General features: G+C 45.4%; 1 protein-coding gene across 1 annotated transcript in view; it reads right to left on the reverse strand.

Moving 5' to 3' along the window:
* The window catches only part of ZCCHC14 (zinc finger CCHC-type containing 14), a 198,245-nt gene that overhangs the window by 34,910 nt on the left and 148,512 nt on the right, over positions 1–14,823 (reverse strand). The window contains exons 9-12 of the mRNA XM_030204564.1: positions 4,795–4,886; positions 3,882–4,009; positions 2,647–2,790; positions 596–2,044 (exon numbers count right to left, since the gene is read on the reverse strand). Coding sequence (XP_030060424.1) covers positions 596–2,044; positions 2,647–2,790; positions 3,882–4,009; positions 4,795–4,886 — 1,813 coding nt within the window. The remainder of the gene's footprint in view (positions 1–595; positions 2,045–2,646; positions 2,791–3,881; positions 4,010–4,794; positions 4,887–14,823) is intronic.

The raw sequence follows: 14,823 nt of genomic DNA on the forward strand, positions 1-14,823 counted from the left end.
CCCAGCAACATTTTGAAGCCGATACTGCAGTGGAACACATGATGATTTCCACCCAGGTATCTGTACCAGATCTTATGATGGTTCATGACAGACATCTTCTGACTGCAATTTAGGTGCTTCTTGAAGTCATTTTTCTTCTCTTCCAGTATCCCCCCCCCCCACCCCCAAAAAAAAAAAAAAAAAATCAATGATGCAAAATCAAAAGGGAACAGAACTCTCCAAAGGGAAAAGGGAGTTCCACGGCTGAAATAATCTGCAAGAGGGGCCTTGCTACAGAACATCAAAAATAAAACTTAAAATTGCTGAAAGTCAATTAAGTACTATTGGAAAGAAAATACCAAACCTCACTGCTGTTAGAAAAAGAAAATCCTGAGGAATAACTGCTAAAAACACATTGTGGGTAGTACTAAGTTTAAAAAATGCAACTACCAGATGGTTACTGGACGATGAACTGAGGCAGGCCGCTCAGCCACAGGAACTATTTACACAAGCTCAGAAAGGATTTTATAGTTCCACTGCAAAGCTCAAGAAAATGAATTCTGAGTTGGTGCTGTCACCTACAAGTGTTGAGCTACAGTTGGAAGCAGAGTCTTACCTTGCTGATTGAAGTCCATTGGTGGCTGTTTACAATCCTGCGCTCGGTGACCACCAGCACCACAGTTGTAACATGAAAGGTTCCCATTCTTTCTGTGGCCTGTGCTGTTAGGGTTTCCTATCATTCCTTGCGGCTGGTATACTCCCGCTGTGCCCGCCATGAAATTTTGCATTGGGGAGACTGCAAAATTAGAGCCCCCACTCAGCATAGAGTCTGGATTTAAGCTGCTGTTGTAAGGAGAATGGACAACAGGGAAACTGGTGCCGCTGTTGTATTGCTGTGTGTTGATGTAGCCACTGTTACATAAAGGACTAAAGGGTAAAAAAGGGAAAGTAAACATGGATGGAGGAGAAAATGGATGTTGGAAATAATTTGCGTAAGTTACAGCCATGCCACCAGAACCACAGTTTCCACTGCACCCACAAGAACTACACACCATGCACCCTGTTTGCTGCTGTTGCTGATGGTGGTGGTGGTGGTGGTGATGATGGTGAGGTGTCTGATTTGGTAATGGGAGATTTACTGCGGGTCCACTGCCACTGTTGCCACTACTGCTATAATAACTGTTTTCAGCAACAGAGGGAAGGGTGGGGCTAGAGCTAGGTGCAGGGCAGCTTGATAAATTTGTCATATTAGTAAATGATGTGCCTTGATGGCTGCTGGAGGTGGCAGTGTTACTAATTGCACAGAAGCTACCTGGAACTGGTGCTACTGGCATACTGCTAACTGCAGAAAAGGCAGCTTTGGTACTGGGTGTGTAAAGAGCAGTCCTGGGGCTTATTATTGCAGGAGATACACTTATTTGCATGTTGCTGGAGCATGGTGTTTGTCCAACCACAGAGGAATCAGAAGGAACAGAGGATGGTACAAGAAGTTTGACTGGTGGACGAGCCACATGGAAGACTGTACTGGATGTCATAGTAGCAGCAGTACTAGATTCAACTATCAATGTTGGTTGTGGAGCAGTTTTAATCACTCGGTCCATAGTAGAAGGATGGCCAACCTTAGTCCGCACACCAAAGTTAACAGAAGGTGGCACACAATTGTTTTCATGGACTGCAGAGAGAGCCTGTATGGACTGAAGAGATGGTGTGGGCATCACATCTAGCATATTTCCAAAGCTCTTTTCCACTTTAATGCTGCTTCTGGGTCCAGGTGATACTTTATTCCTTTCTTCTACAGGTAAAAGTGAGTGCAGAGAAGATGAAAGGAGCTTTATGTCTGTGTTTCCTCTGTCTGATTTGTGCATCGAATTCATGATGTGGATGGGGGCAATGTGAGAGGAGACTGCCGTCATCGTTTGCAGTGGTAAGGGGTGGTGGCTGGAAAGATTTGAGCCTGCATCATTCTGGACTGGCAGGACCTGAGCTGTGGGTCTGACTGAGCTGGTAGGAAAATGATTCAGTAACATGACAGGCTTGTCCTTTTCACAACCCTCCAAGTGCATCTCTAGACAGAGAAAGAAGTAAAATCTGTAATTACTAGTCCTAACTTTAAATGGCATTCTACAGTCTCTTTTCTCACATTTTGGAAGCTTAATAGTTTTACAGCCACCTTTATAATAAAGAAATAACAAAGCTGGAATTCTACTATAACACTACTTTATTGATATGTGGCATATAAATTTTTTCTTACAGTAAGCATGTCAAATTATATTTCAATATTAAAATCTTTGTATCTAGAAGTCATTTCCTATTGCAAACTTAAAACACTCAAAATCTTGAAATATTTTATTTTTACTTCAAAATACTCAACTGACGTTGCATCCTATGTCTGCTCAGAGCATTAGTTTCTTGTAAATTTTCTCATGCATATTTAAAAACTAAATGTTTAGTGAATTAAGAGTTTTCAAGTCCCCACCAAAACAAACAAACAAACAAACAAACAAACAAACCCCACACCAGGAACAAAGAAGAGACATCAAATCACAAGAGCACCCTCTGTGAATGTGAATCTATCAGCTTTTCAAATAACGCTTACAACATGGCATTCAATAGCTACAAATGGCAACTAGTAAATCACGAATACACGTGTGGCTTTGGTTTCCTTACGTCTCTCATTTTCCTCGGCACTGTCTGAGCTTTCTTCCCTGACCTGGATCCCCATTGGGCTTGATGGAGAGCTAGAATATTCAGAGGAAGAGCTGCCTTCTCGAGGCATATGGTGGGCTGACTGTTCCACATCCACACGCAGATCTGGACATTGGAATACATGTAAAAACGTAAATATGAACACAAGTTTATCATAACTGATAGATGAGCAATTTAATTCTCAAACCATAATCAAAGGGTGATAACATAAACAGATTTTTTCAAAACACACCTGTGCATCTATGCAGCAAAATGTACCACAGTCCAAACCCCCATTTTTTTCTAGTCAGAATACTTGCAAAGCAACCAGTTAAGTACATAGCAGCATATCTTTCTTCAAGAAGAAAATGGACACAGAGCTACTTTTCACACACCAGTAAGCAAGATGGCTTCACTTGTGTCCAGAGCCTTGCCAAAATTCATCTTCTTAAATGTCTATTACATACAACTGAAGAGCCTTTTCCAAAACTCAGTCCATCAGCAACAATTTTGAGAAACATAGGTAGCGGCTTTTGGACTGAGCGAGTTTTGCATAGATTATTCAACACAAAGTCATTAAAATACCATGTTTCCCCGAAAATAAGACACTGTCTTATATTAATTTTTGCCCCCAAAATGCGCTAGGTCTTATTTTCAGAGGCTGTCTTATTTTTCTGGGAAACATCAGGGTTGGCCTGCCCGCCCTCCGTCGCTCCCGGAACTAACCTTAAACGCCTCCTTTCACATTCGCAGCAAGCAGCAGCAGGGCAGGCCACTCCTTCCTTCCGTGTCCCGCCCTTGCCTGACGTAACGTCCGCGAGGACGGGGCACGGAAGGAAGGAGAGCTCTGCCCTGCTGCTGCTTGCTGCGAAGGTGAAAGGCATTTAAGGTTAGTTCCGGGAGTGACGGAGGGTGGGTGGAGGGGGGGCCCGGTGACCTCAGGTGGGGGGGGGGGTGGTCCGGGGGCAGCCTTGTCCGGCTCTCGGCGGCCCTGCTTTCAAACTAAAATTTGCTAGGTCTTACTTTCGGGGGAGGCCTTATATCTACCAATTCAGGAAAACCTCTACTAGGTCTTATTTTCGGGGGATGTCTTACTTTCGGGGAAACAGGGTACCATGGACTGAGTTTTGGAAAATGACATGTCATTTATACAGTAGAAAACACTAATATAAAAACTGTGTGCACTGCCACTCTTTCCATTATGTTGTCTCCATTACCTGCAGCATGGTTACAGCGAATGCTCTGGAGAGGCCCTACATGACTTGTAGGGGGAACCCTTGCCACACCACTGCTATTAACTGAAGAACTGATTGCTGGATTTAGACATCGTCTTTCTGATTTCTCTCTAACAAAATAAGAAAATAAACATTATAAAGTTGAAAGATCAGTTTTTTCAAAGGAGCACGGTGGCACTAACCTGCTTATAAAGAGATAAAATCTTTTGTTACTCTTGTAAGTTGATGTTTAAATTAGTTCTGAAATCAAACAGCACCAGTGACATTACAATGCTGCATGAATACACCTTGTAATCTTTGATACTGTTCAATCTGGATTTTAGGTTTATGACTTGCATTTTTCCCAAAACCAAGTTCAAGGCAGCTACACAAGTTATTCTCCTGCCTTACAATCTAGTTGTACTTGAGGCAAGGGATGGTGGAATGACTTGTCCAAGAAGTGAGATTTGAACCCTGGTTTCCAACCTGCTTTTCCAATCTTGAAGTTACTCCTCCATTCCCTCAAAAAAAAAAAAAAAAAAAAAAAAGAGGATAGAGACAAAAAAAAAAAGGAAAAGGGAATGGGACTTGATATACCACTTTTCTGTGGGTTTTGCAACTACATTCAAAGCGGTTTACATAGTATATGCAGGTACTTATTTGTACCTAAGGCAATGGAGGGTTAAGTGACTTGCCCAGAGTCACAAGGAGCTGAAGTGGGAATCAAACCCAGTTCCCTAGGATCAAAGTCCGCTGTACTAACCACTAGGCCACTCCCTCCACTAGCAACATTCCATGTAGAAGCTCTACCAGACTACTCCTCCCCCCCACTAGGCTACTCCTACCAAGAGATTGGATTTATGGGGAAACTAGCAGAGTTGAACTGAAATTATGGTCTATTTTTCTTCACACTTACTTTTCTAGTTCCAGTTGAGTCTTAAGTTTCTTCTTTGCTCCCATGGTAAGAGATTCAAACTTATTCAGATCATCCTCAGTAAGGCTCAAAAACTTACATAAAACAAAGAAAAGAAAAATATAACTTGGGGATATTCATTTTACAAAAGCAAATAAGACAAATCATGTGCTTTTACAAAGCATTTTAAAATGTCTATAATCTGAGACTTTTCTACCTCTTTTTTTTTTTTTTTTTTTTTTGGGGGGGGGGGGGGGGGGGGGGGGGTCAATTTTCAAAGATCCACCAAGTGTATGATATAGTCAATTTTCACCTGAATCTAATCAAATAAGTTTTCAGATGAAAATTTTTTAATCTAGCTGGTCAAGGTCTGACCAACTATATTTTAGGACAGGCATTTGTTGTGATAGCATTTGCCCGCCTAGCGTTAGTAATTTATAGACCTCTATCATATCTCCCCTCAGCTGTCTCTTCTCCAAGCTGAAGAACCTTAGCCGCTTTAGCCTTTCCTCATAGGAAATGACTGAGTGGAATGGAATGAGTGGATGTGAATCACTTGTTTATTCTTTCCAAAAATACTAGGACTAGGGGGCATGAAAATGAAGCTATTAAGTAGTAAATTTTAAACAAATCAGAGAAAATATTTCTTCACTCAACATGTAATTAAACCCTGGAATTCGTTGCCAGAAAATGTGGTAAAAGAAGTTAGCTTAGCAGGGTTTAAAAAAGGTTTGGATACCTTCCTAAAAAACAGTCCACAAGCCATTATTAAGATGGACTTGGGGAAAATCCACTGCTTATTTCTAGGATGAGCAGCATAAAATATATTGTACTGTTTTGGGATCTTGCCAGGTACTTGCGACCTGGATTGGTCAATGTTGGAAACAGGATACTGGGCTTGATGGACCTTCGACCTGTTCTAGTATGGCAACACTTATGTTCTTATGAAAATCCATGCATATCCATGTGCGATCAAAAATGCCCCTACAGCTGCCTTAGTTTTGTCTATCTAAATTCGTCTGCCTAGTAAGTTTAGGCGATTAAAAGTATAGTCAGTTGGCAGTGGAGAGGGAATAAAAATAAATAAAATAAAAATAAAGTTTTAATAAATTAACACAAGCAACCAACTTGTTACAGAAAGATTCTTATATGAAAAGGAAAATTGTTTTAAACAAACATATAAGGAAAAACAATTGTGTTATGAAAGTCAAATTAGCCCACAATATTTGAGAGGACCCACACACAAATCACAGGAAAACAAAGTAGGAAATGGGCAACATCAGCTGGCATATCTCAATTCCTCTAGTGCAAACACAAATACCGCCTTCCTGATTTCCAGGCGGTTCAGCTACATTAATAAGTCTCCCTTTGGGGACTAAAAATTGAATACATCATTACATACCCTGGTACAAGCACTTATTTTTATGCAGGGATTCCTAGGTATCAATTACATCACTTGCAATCATTACAAAACACTGCTGCTCAGATGATATGCCACACTCGTAGAAACAATGTGACCCCATTGTTGCGTTCTTTACATTGGCTTCCTATCCAATATCACATTTGCTTATTTCCGATCTGACGAAGAAGGGCAACCTTCGAAAGGTAATCAAGAAATGTATTAAGTTATGTCCAATACAAAAGGTATCAATCTTATTTTCTTTTCCATGTTTTATTTTGTTTGATTTCTATTGATATCCAATATCAGATACAATTTAAGATCCTATGTCTCATTTTGAAAGCCTATCATTTAGATACTCCATCCTTCTTGTCAGCATTTTATCATTCCATACACACCCACTCAGACTTTACATTCCCTTGATGCCCATCGCCTTGTACTTCCATCCCCAAAGAAAGCTCATTATGAGTCAAGTTTTTTTTCCTGGCTCCACATCTTTGGAATGACCTAACTTTCTATATTAGGTCAGAACAGTCATTCTCTATATTTAAATCTCAACTTAAAACATATTTTGAATTAATTTTGTGCCCGCTACTTCTAAGTAGGTTTCTGGAGCACCTGGGAGACAGAGTAGGTCCTTAAGTTTATAGATAATTCCTTATTTGTCCTATTGTAAATGAATAGAGTGTGTCCTATTTTGCAAACCACTCTGACCTCCTTTTAGACAAAGTGGTACAGAAAATTCTATGCAATAAATAATACCAGGAGCCTGACTGCCCAGAGATTTGGTGCTCACAAATGACACAAGGTGCTCAGGCTAGAAAAAAAAAATAACTCTGACCCCTTGGTATGTAATCAAACATTTATATGGAACCTTAAAACAAACCTTCCAATTTGACAACAGCAGGTTGAAGCGATACGAACTGCCTCCTCCTTTTCGGCGTATCCTCAGTCACATCACGGTAAATCCGAAGTTTAGAATTAATATATACAGTATTCTTCACCCTGAAGTATTAATGCACAAGCTAACAAAGAGGAAATCAAAGGTTCAGAATCAAATCTGAAGGAATTTCATCAGGTCCATGCTATCCATATCCACTGAAGAAGTTTGAACTGGACATTCTTTTTCTTCCACTATGGCAAATATGCTTTAATTAAAGGTGAAATTGATTCTGCAGGAACCTTAAGAATGCTTGATGAGAAGTGTTTTTCTTTTCTTCCTCTCCACTCTCTCTCTCTTCTGTCCTTTACATGATTTTTGCAATTTGTATGCTGTTGCACTGTTACACTGAATTGTCTTCTGTTATTCTCTTTTAAATTTAATAAAAATACTACGACCAGAAAAAAAAAAAAAAGAATGGTAGCAACAAAATTCTTACTACATTTCTTTGAAGGGGCGAACAAACAAGTGGATAAAGGTGAGCCGGTTAATATTGTGTATCTGGATTTCAAAAGGCATTTGACAAAGTACTTCATGAATGACTCCTGAAGAAATTAGAAAGTCATGGGATAGGAGGCAATGCTCTATTGTGGATTAAGAACTGGTTAAGATGGAAAACAGAGTAGGATTAAACTGTCAGTGTTCCCAATAAAAAAAGGCAGATAGTGGGGTTCCCAGGGGTTTGTGCTGGGACCGCTGCTTTTTGACATATTTATAAATGATCTAGAGATGGGAATAACTAGTGAGGTAATAAATTTGCTGATGACACAAAGTTATTCAAAGTTGTTAAATCATAAGAGGATTGTGAAAAATTGCAAAAGGATCTTACGAGACTGGGAGACTGGACATCCAAATAGATGACATTTAATGTGAGCAACTGCAAAGTGATGCATGTAGGAAAGAGGAACCCAAACTACAGCTATGTGATGCAAGATTCCACACTAGGAGTCACCATTCAGGAAAAAGACCTAATGTCATCGCTGATGATACTACTACTGCTAAACATTTCTAAAGCGCTACTAGGGTTACGCAGTGCTGTAAATTTACATAGAGGGACAGTCCCTGCTCAAAGAGCTTACAATCTAGTAGACAAGTGAACGGTCAAATTGGGGCAGTCTGGATTTACTGAACGGTAAGAGTTAGGTGCCGAACGCAGCAATGAAGAGGTGGATTTTAAGCAGAGACTTGAAGATGGGCAGGGAGGGGGCTTGGCGTATGGGCTCAGGAAGGTTGTTCCAGGCAAAGGGTGAGGCGAGGCAGAATGAGCGGAGCCTGGAGTTGATACGTTGAAATTCTCTGTTCAGTGTGCAGTGGCAGCTAAGAAAGCAAATAGAATATTAGGAATTATTAGGAAAGGAATGGAAAGCAAAACTAAGATTATAATGCCTTTGTATCGTTCCATGGTGGAGTGGAGGAGTGGCCTAGTGGTTAGGGTGGTGGACTTTGGTCCTGAGGAACTGAGTTCGATTCCCGGCACAGGCAGCTCCTTGTGACTCTGGGCAAGTCACTTAACCCTTCATTGCCCCATGTAAGCCGCATTAAGCCTGCCATGAGTGGGAAAGCGCGGGGTACAAAAGTAACAAAAAAACAAACAAACAAAAAAAAAAAACTGCACCTCAAACACTGTGTGCAATTCTGGTCACATCTCAAAAAAAGATATAGCAGAATTGGTAAAGAGAAGGGCAATGAAAATAATAAAGGGGATGGGGCGACTTCTCTGGGAGGAAAGGCTAAAAAGGCTAGGGCTCCTCAGCTTGAATAGAAGACTAAGGGGAGATATGATAGAGGTCTATACAATAATCAGTGGAGCGGAACAAGTAGATGTGAATCACTTGTTTACTCTTTTCCAAAAATATAAGGACTAAGGGGGGGGGGGGGGTACACAATGAAGGTAAGTAGTACATTTAAAACAAATCAGAGAAAATATTTCTTCAACTCAACATGTAATTAAACTCTGAAATTTGTTGCCAAACAATGTGGTAAAAGCAGTAAACTTAGCAGGGTTTGAAAAAGGTTTGGATAATTTCCTAAAGCCCATAAGCCATTATTAAGACGGACTTGGAAAAAGTCCACTGCTTATTTCTAAGATAAGCAGCATAAAATGTATTGTACTGCTTTGGGATCTTGCCAGGTACTCGTGACCTGGATTGGCCACTGCAGGAAACAGGATACTGGCAATGCTTACATTCTTATACATCTTCATGGCAGAAATGGTAGGAATGAGGAAAATACACAAACCTCAAATTGCAATATCTATTTGCATTTTCAAGATCCTCTATTTTACATTGTATTAATGTTATATCTTTCACAAATAAAGATTCTTTTTCTTGAAATTGTTTCATAATGTTTCTCAATTCAACCATGTTCTGTTTAAGATCAGCTACCACAGTTTTTAAGGATTCTCGTGTGACGACAGTTATCTACTTTCTCTGCTGAGGAAACTATTTTATCATACAGTGACTGTTCCACACTCATTTCATCTCGTAACACTTCCAGAGAGAAAAGTATTAGGTCTTACTAACACTGAACTCATTTCAACAGAGGAGGAAGTTCTGAATCTTGAAGGCAAATCCAAGCCTGCGCTCTGTGTCAATTTGCTTCACCCAATAATCTCTGGATTCACAGAAGACTCCTGAGCACTTGTGGGGCCCAGGCTATTACAGATTCCCCCTCCATTACCACCCATCAGTGAGAACAAGCAGCCTGCTTGTCCTCGGAGAAAGCGAATGCTACATACCTGTAGAAGGTATTCTCCGAGGACAGCAGGCTCACTCAAAACAACAACCATGGTCAATTGGGCCTCGCAACGGCGAGGACATAACTGAGATTGACCTAAGAATTTATCCAACTAACTGAGAGTGTAGCCTGGAACAGAAAAAACATGGGCCTAGGGGGGTGGAGTTGGATTCTAAACCCCGAACAGATTCTGAAGTACTGACTGCCCGAACCGACTGTCGCGTCGGGTATCCTGCTGCAGGCAGTAATGAGATGTGAATGTGTGGACAGATGACCACGTCGCAGCTTTGCAAATCTCTTCAATAGTGGCTGACTTCAAGTGGGCTACCGACGCTGCCATGGCTCTAACATTATGAGCCGTGACATGACCCTCAAGAGCCAGCCCAGCCTGGGCGTAAGTGAAGGAGATGCAATCTGCTAGCCAATTGGATATGGTGCGTTTCCCCACAGCCACTCCCCTCCTGTTGGGATCAAAAGAAACAAACAATTGGGCGGACTGTCTGTTGGGCTGTGTCCGCTCCAGATAGGCCAATGCTCTTTTGCAGTCCAATGTGTGCAGCTGATGTTCAGCAGGGCAGGAATGAGGACGGGGAAAAAATGTTGGCAAGACAATTGACTGGTTCAGATGAAACTCCGACACAACCTTTGGCAAGAACTTAGGGTGAGTGCGGAGGACTACTCTGTTATGATGAAATTTGGTGTAAGGGGCCTGGGCTACCAGGGCCTGAAGCTCACTGACTCTACGAGCTGAAGTAACTGCCACCAAGAAAATGACCTTCCAGGTCAAGTACTTCAGATGGCAGGAGTTCAGTGGCTCAAAAGGAGGTTTCATCAGCTGGGTGAGAACGACATTGAGATCCCATGACACTGTAGGAGGTTTGACGGGGGGCTTTGACAAAAGCAAACCTCTCATGAAGCGAACAACTCAAGGCTGTCCTGAGATCGGCTTACCTTCCACACGGTAATGGTATGCACTGATTGCGCTAAGGTGAACCCTTACAGAGTTGGTCTTGAGACCAGACTTAGACAAGTGCAGAAGGTATTCAAGCAGGGTCTGTGTAGGACAAGAGCGAGGATCTAGGGGGCAAACCTCCTCCATAGAAAGAACTCACTCCTCTTAGTGGAATCTTTCCTGGAAGCAAGCAAGATGCGGGAGACGCCCTCTGACAGACCCAAAGAGGCAAAGTCTACGCTCTCAACACCCAGGCCGTGAGAGCCAGAGACTGGAGGTTGGGATGCAGAAGTGCCCCTTCGTCCTGTGAGATGAGGGTCGGAAAACACTCCAATCTCCACGGTTCTTCGGAGGGTAACTCCAGAAGAAGAGGGAACCAGATCTGACGCGGCCAAAAAGGAGCGATCAGAATCATGGTGCCTCGATCTTGCTTGAGTTTCAACAAAGCCTTCCCCACCAGAGGTATGGGAGGATAAGCATACAGCAGCCCCTCCCCCCAGTCCAGGAGGAAGGCATCCGATGCCAGTCTGCCGTGGGCCTGAAGCCTGGAACAGAACTGAAGGACTTTGTGGTTGGCTCGAGATGCAAAGAGATCTACCAAGGGGGTGCCCCACACCTGGAAGATCTGGCGCACTATACGGGAATTGAGCAACCACTCGTGAGGTTGCATAATCCTGCTCAACCTGTCGTCCAGACTGTTGTTTACGCCTGCCAGACAAGTGGCTTGGAGCACCATGCCGTGACGGCGAGCCCAGAGCCACATGCTGACGGCTTCCTGACACAGGGGACGAGATCCGGTGCCCCCCTGCTTGTTGATGTAATACATGGCAACCTGGTTGTCTGTCTGAATTTGGATAATTTGGTGGGACAGCCGATCTCTGAAAGCCTTCAGAGCGTTCCAGACCGCTCGTAACTCCAGGAGATTGATCTGCAGATCGCGTTCCTGGAGGGACCAGCTTCCCTGGGTGTGAAGCCCATCGACATGAGCTCCCCACCCCAGGAGAGACGCATCCGTAGTCAGCACTTTTTGTGGCTGAGGAATTTGGAAAGGACATCCCAAAGTCAAATTGGACCAAATCGTCCACCAATACAGGTATTTGAGAAAACTCGTGGACAGGTGGATCACGTCTTCTAGATCCCCAGCAGCCTGAAACCACTGGGAAGCTAGGGTCCATTGAGCAGATCGCATGTGAAGGCGGGCCATGGGAGTCACATGAACTGTGGAGGCCATGTGGCCCAGCAATCTCAACATCTGCCGAGCTGTGATCTGCTGGGACACTCGCACCCGCGAGACGAGGGACAACAAGTTGTTGGCTCTCGTCTCTGGGAGATAGGCACGAGCCGTCCGAGAATCCAGCAGAGCTCCTATGAATTCTAGTCTCTGTACTGGGAGAAGATGAGACTTTGGATAATTTATCACAAACCCCAGTAGCTCCAGGAGGCGAATAGTCATCTGCATGGACTGTAGAGCTCCTGCCTCGGATGTGTTCTTCACCAGCCAATCGTCGAGATAAGGGAACACATGCACTCCCAGCCTGCGAAGCGCCGCCACTACTACAGCCAGGCACTTCGTGAACACTCTGGGCGCAGAGGCGAGCCCAAAGGGTAGCACACAGTACTGGAAGTGACGTGTGCCCAGCTGAAATCGCAGATACTGTCTGTGAGCTGGCAGTATCGGGATGTGCGTGTAGGCGTCCTTCAAGTCCAGAGAGCATAGCCAGTCGTTTTCCTGAATCATGGGAAGAAGGGTGCCCAGGGAAAGCATCCTGAACTTTTCCTTTACCAGATATTTGTTCAGGGCCCTTAGGTCTAGGATGGGACGCATCCCCCCTGTTTTCTTTTCCACAAGGAAGTACCTGGAATAGAATCCCAGCCCTTCTTGCCCGGATGGCACGGGCTCGACCGCATTGGCGCTGAGAAGGGCGGAGAGTTCCTCTGCAAGTACCTGCTTGTGCTGACAGCTGTAGGATTGAGCTCCCGGTGGGCAATTTGGAGGTTTGGAAACCAAATTGAGAGTGTATCCTTGCCGGACTATTTGGAGAACCCACTGGTCGGAGGTTATGAGAGGCCACCTTTGGTGAAAAACTTTCAACCTCCCCCCGACCGGCAGATCGTTCGGCACTGACACGTTGATGTCGGCTATGCTCTGCTGGAGCCAGTCAAAAGCTCGTCCCTTGCTTTTGCTGGGGAGCCGAGGGGCCTTGCTGAGGCGCACGCTGCTGACGAGAGCGCGCGTGCTGGGGCTTAGCCTGGGCCGCAGGCTGTCGAGAAGGAGGATTGTACCTACGCTTACCAGGAGTAGGGAACAGTCTTCCTTCCTCCATAAAAACGTCTACCTGTGGAGGTAGAAGCTGAAGGCTGCCGGCGGGAGAACTTGTCGAAAGCGGTATCCCGCTGGTGGAGCTGCTCTACCACCTGTTCGACCTTCTCTCCAAAAATATTATCCGCACGGCAAGGCGAGTCCGCAATCCGCTGCTGGATCCTATTCTCCAGGTCGGAGGCACGCAGCCATGAGAGTCTGCGCATCACCACACCTTGAGCAGCGGCCCTGGACGCAACATCAAAGGTGTCATACACCCCTCTGGCCAGGAATTTTCTGCACGCCTTCAGCTGCCTGACCACCTCCTGAAATGGCTTGGCTTGCTCAGGAGGGAGCTTGTCCACCAAGCCCGCCAACTGCCGCACGTTGTTCCGCATGTGTATGCTCGTGTAGAGCTGGTAAGACTGAATTTTGGCCACGAGCATAGAGGAATGGTAGGCCTACCTCCCAAAGGAGTCTAAGGTTCTAGAGTCTTTGCCCGGGGGCGCCGAAGCATGCTCTCTAGAACTCTTAGCCTTCTTTAGGGCCAAATCCACAACTCCAGAGTCATGAGGCAACTGAGTGCGCATCAGCTCTGGGTCCCCATGGATCCGGTACTGGGACTCAATCTTCTTGGGAATGTGGGGATTACTTAAAGGCTTGGTCCAGTTCGCCAGCAATGTCTTTTTTAGGACATGATGCATGGGTACTGTGGACGCTTCCTTAGGTGGAGAAGGATAGTCCAGGAGCTCAAACATTTCAGCCCTGGGCTCGTCCTCCACAACCACCGGGAAGGGGATGGCCGTAGACATCTCCCGGACAAAGGCCGCAAAAGACAGACTCTCGGGAAGAGAAAGCTGCCTTTCAGGGGAGGGAGTGGGATCAGAAGGAAGGCCATCAGACTCCTCGTCAGAGAAATATCTGATGTCCTCCTCCTCCTCCCACGAGGCCTCACCATCAGTATCAGACACAAGTTCACGAATCTGTGTCTGAAGCCGTGCCCGGCTCGACTCCGTGGAACCACTGCCACGGTGGGAGCGTCGAGAGGTAGACTCCCTCGCCCGCACCAGCGAAGCTCCCTCCGCCGACGTCGTCGGGGAGCCTTCCTGGGAGGCTACCGCAGTCGGTACCGCAAGCGGCACCGATGTCGGAGACCTCACCCCAGGCAAGAGGCCAGCCGGCGCCTCACTCGACGGTACCGGTGGCGCAAGCACCCCCGGTACCGGAGGGGAAGGGCGCAACAGCTCTCCCAGGATCTCTGGGAGAACGGCCCGGAGACTCTCGTGCAGGGCGGCTGTGGAGAAAGACATGGAAGCCGATGCAGGAGTCGAAGTCAGAGTCTGTTCCGGGCGTGGAGGCTGTTCCGGGCTGTCCAAGGTGGAGCGCATCGACACCTCCTGAACAGAGGGTGAGCGGTCCTCCCGGTGCCGATGCCTACTGGGTGCCGACTCCCTCGGCGACCCAGAGCTCTCGGTACTGACGCGGGAAGGAGACCGGTGTCGATGCTTCTTTGACTTTTTCAAACGAAGCATGTCACCGGAGCTTCCCGGTACCGACGAGGAGGACGTAGAATCCAACCGTCGCTTCCTCGGGGCCGAGGCCGAAGAAGGTTGGTCTCGGGGGGGGGCTGTACCGCAGGAGCCCTCAGGGTAGGGGGAGACCCACCCGAAGGCTCACCGCCACCAGCAGGGGAATGGACAGCCCTC

This window comes from Microcaecilia unicolor, chromosome 5, assembly GCF_901765095.1.
Source record: "Microcaecilia unicolor chromosome 5, aMicUni1.1, whole genome shotgun sequence".
NCBI lineage: Eukaryota > Metazoa > Chordata > Amphibia > Gymnophiona > Siphonopidae > Microcaecilia > Microcaecilia unicolor.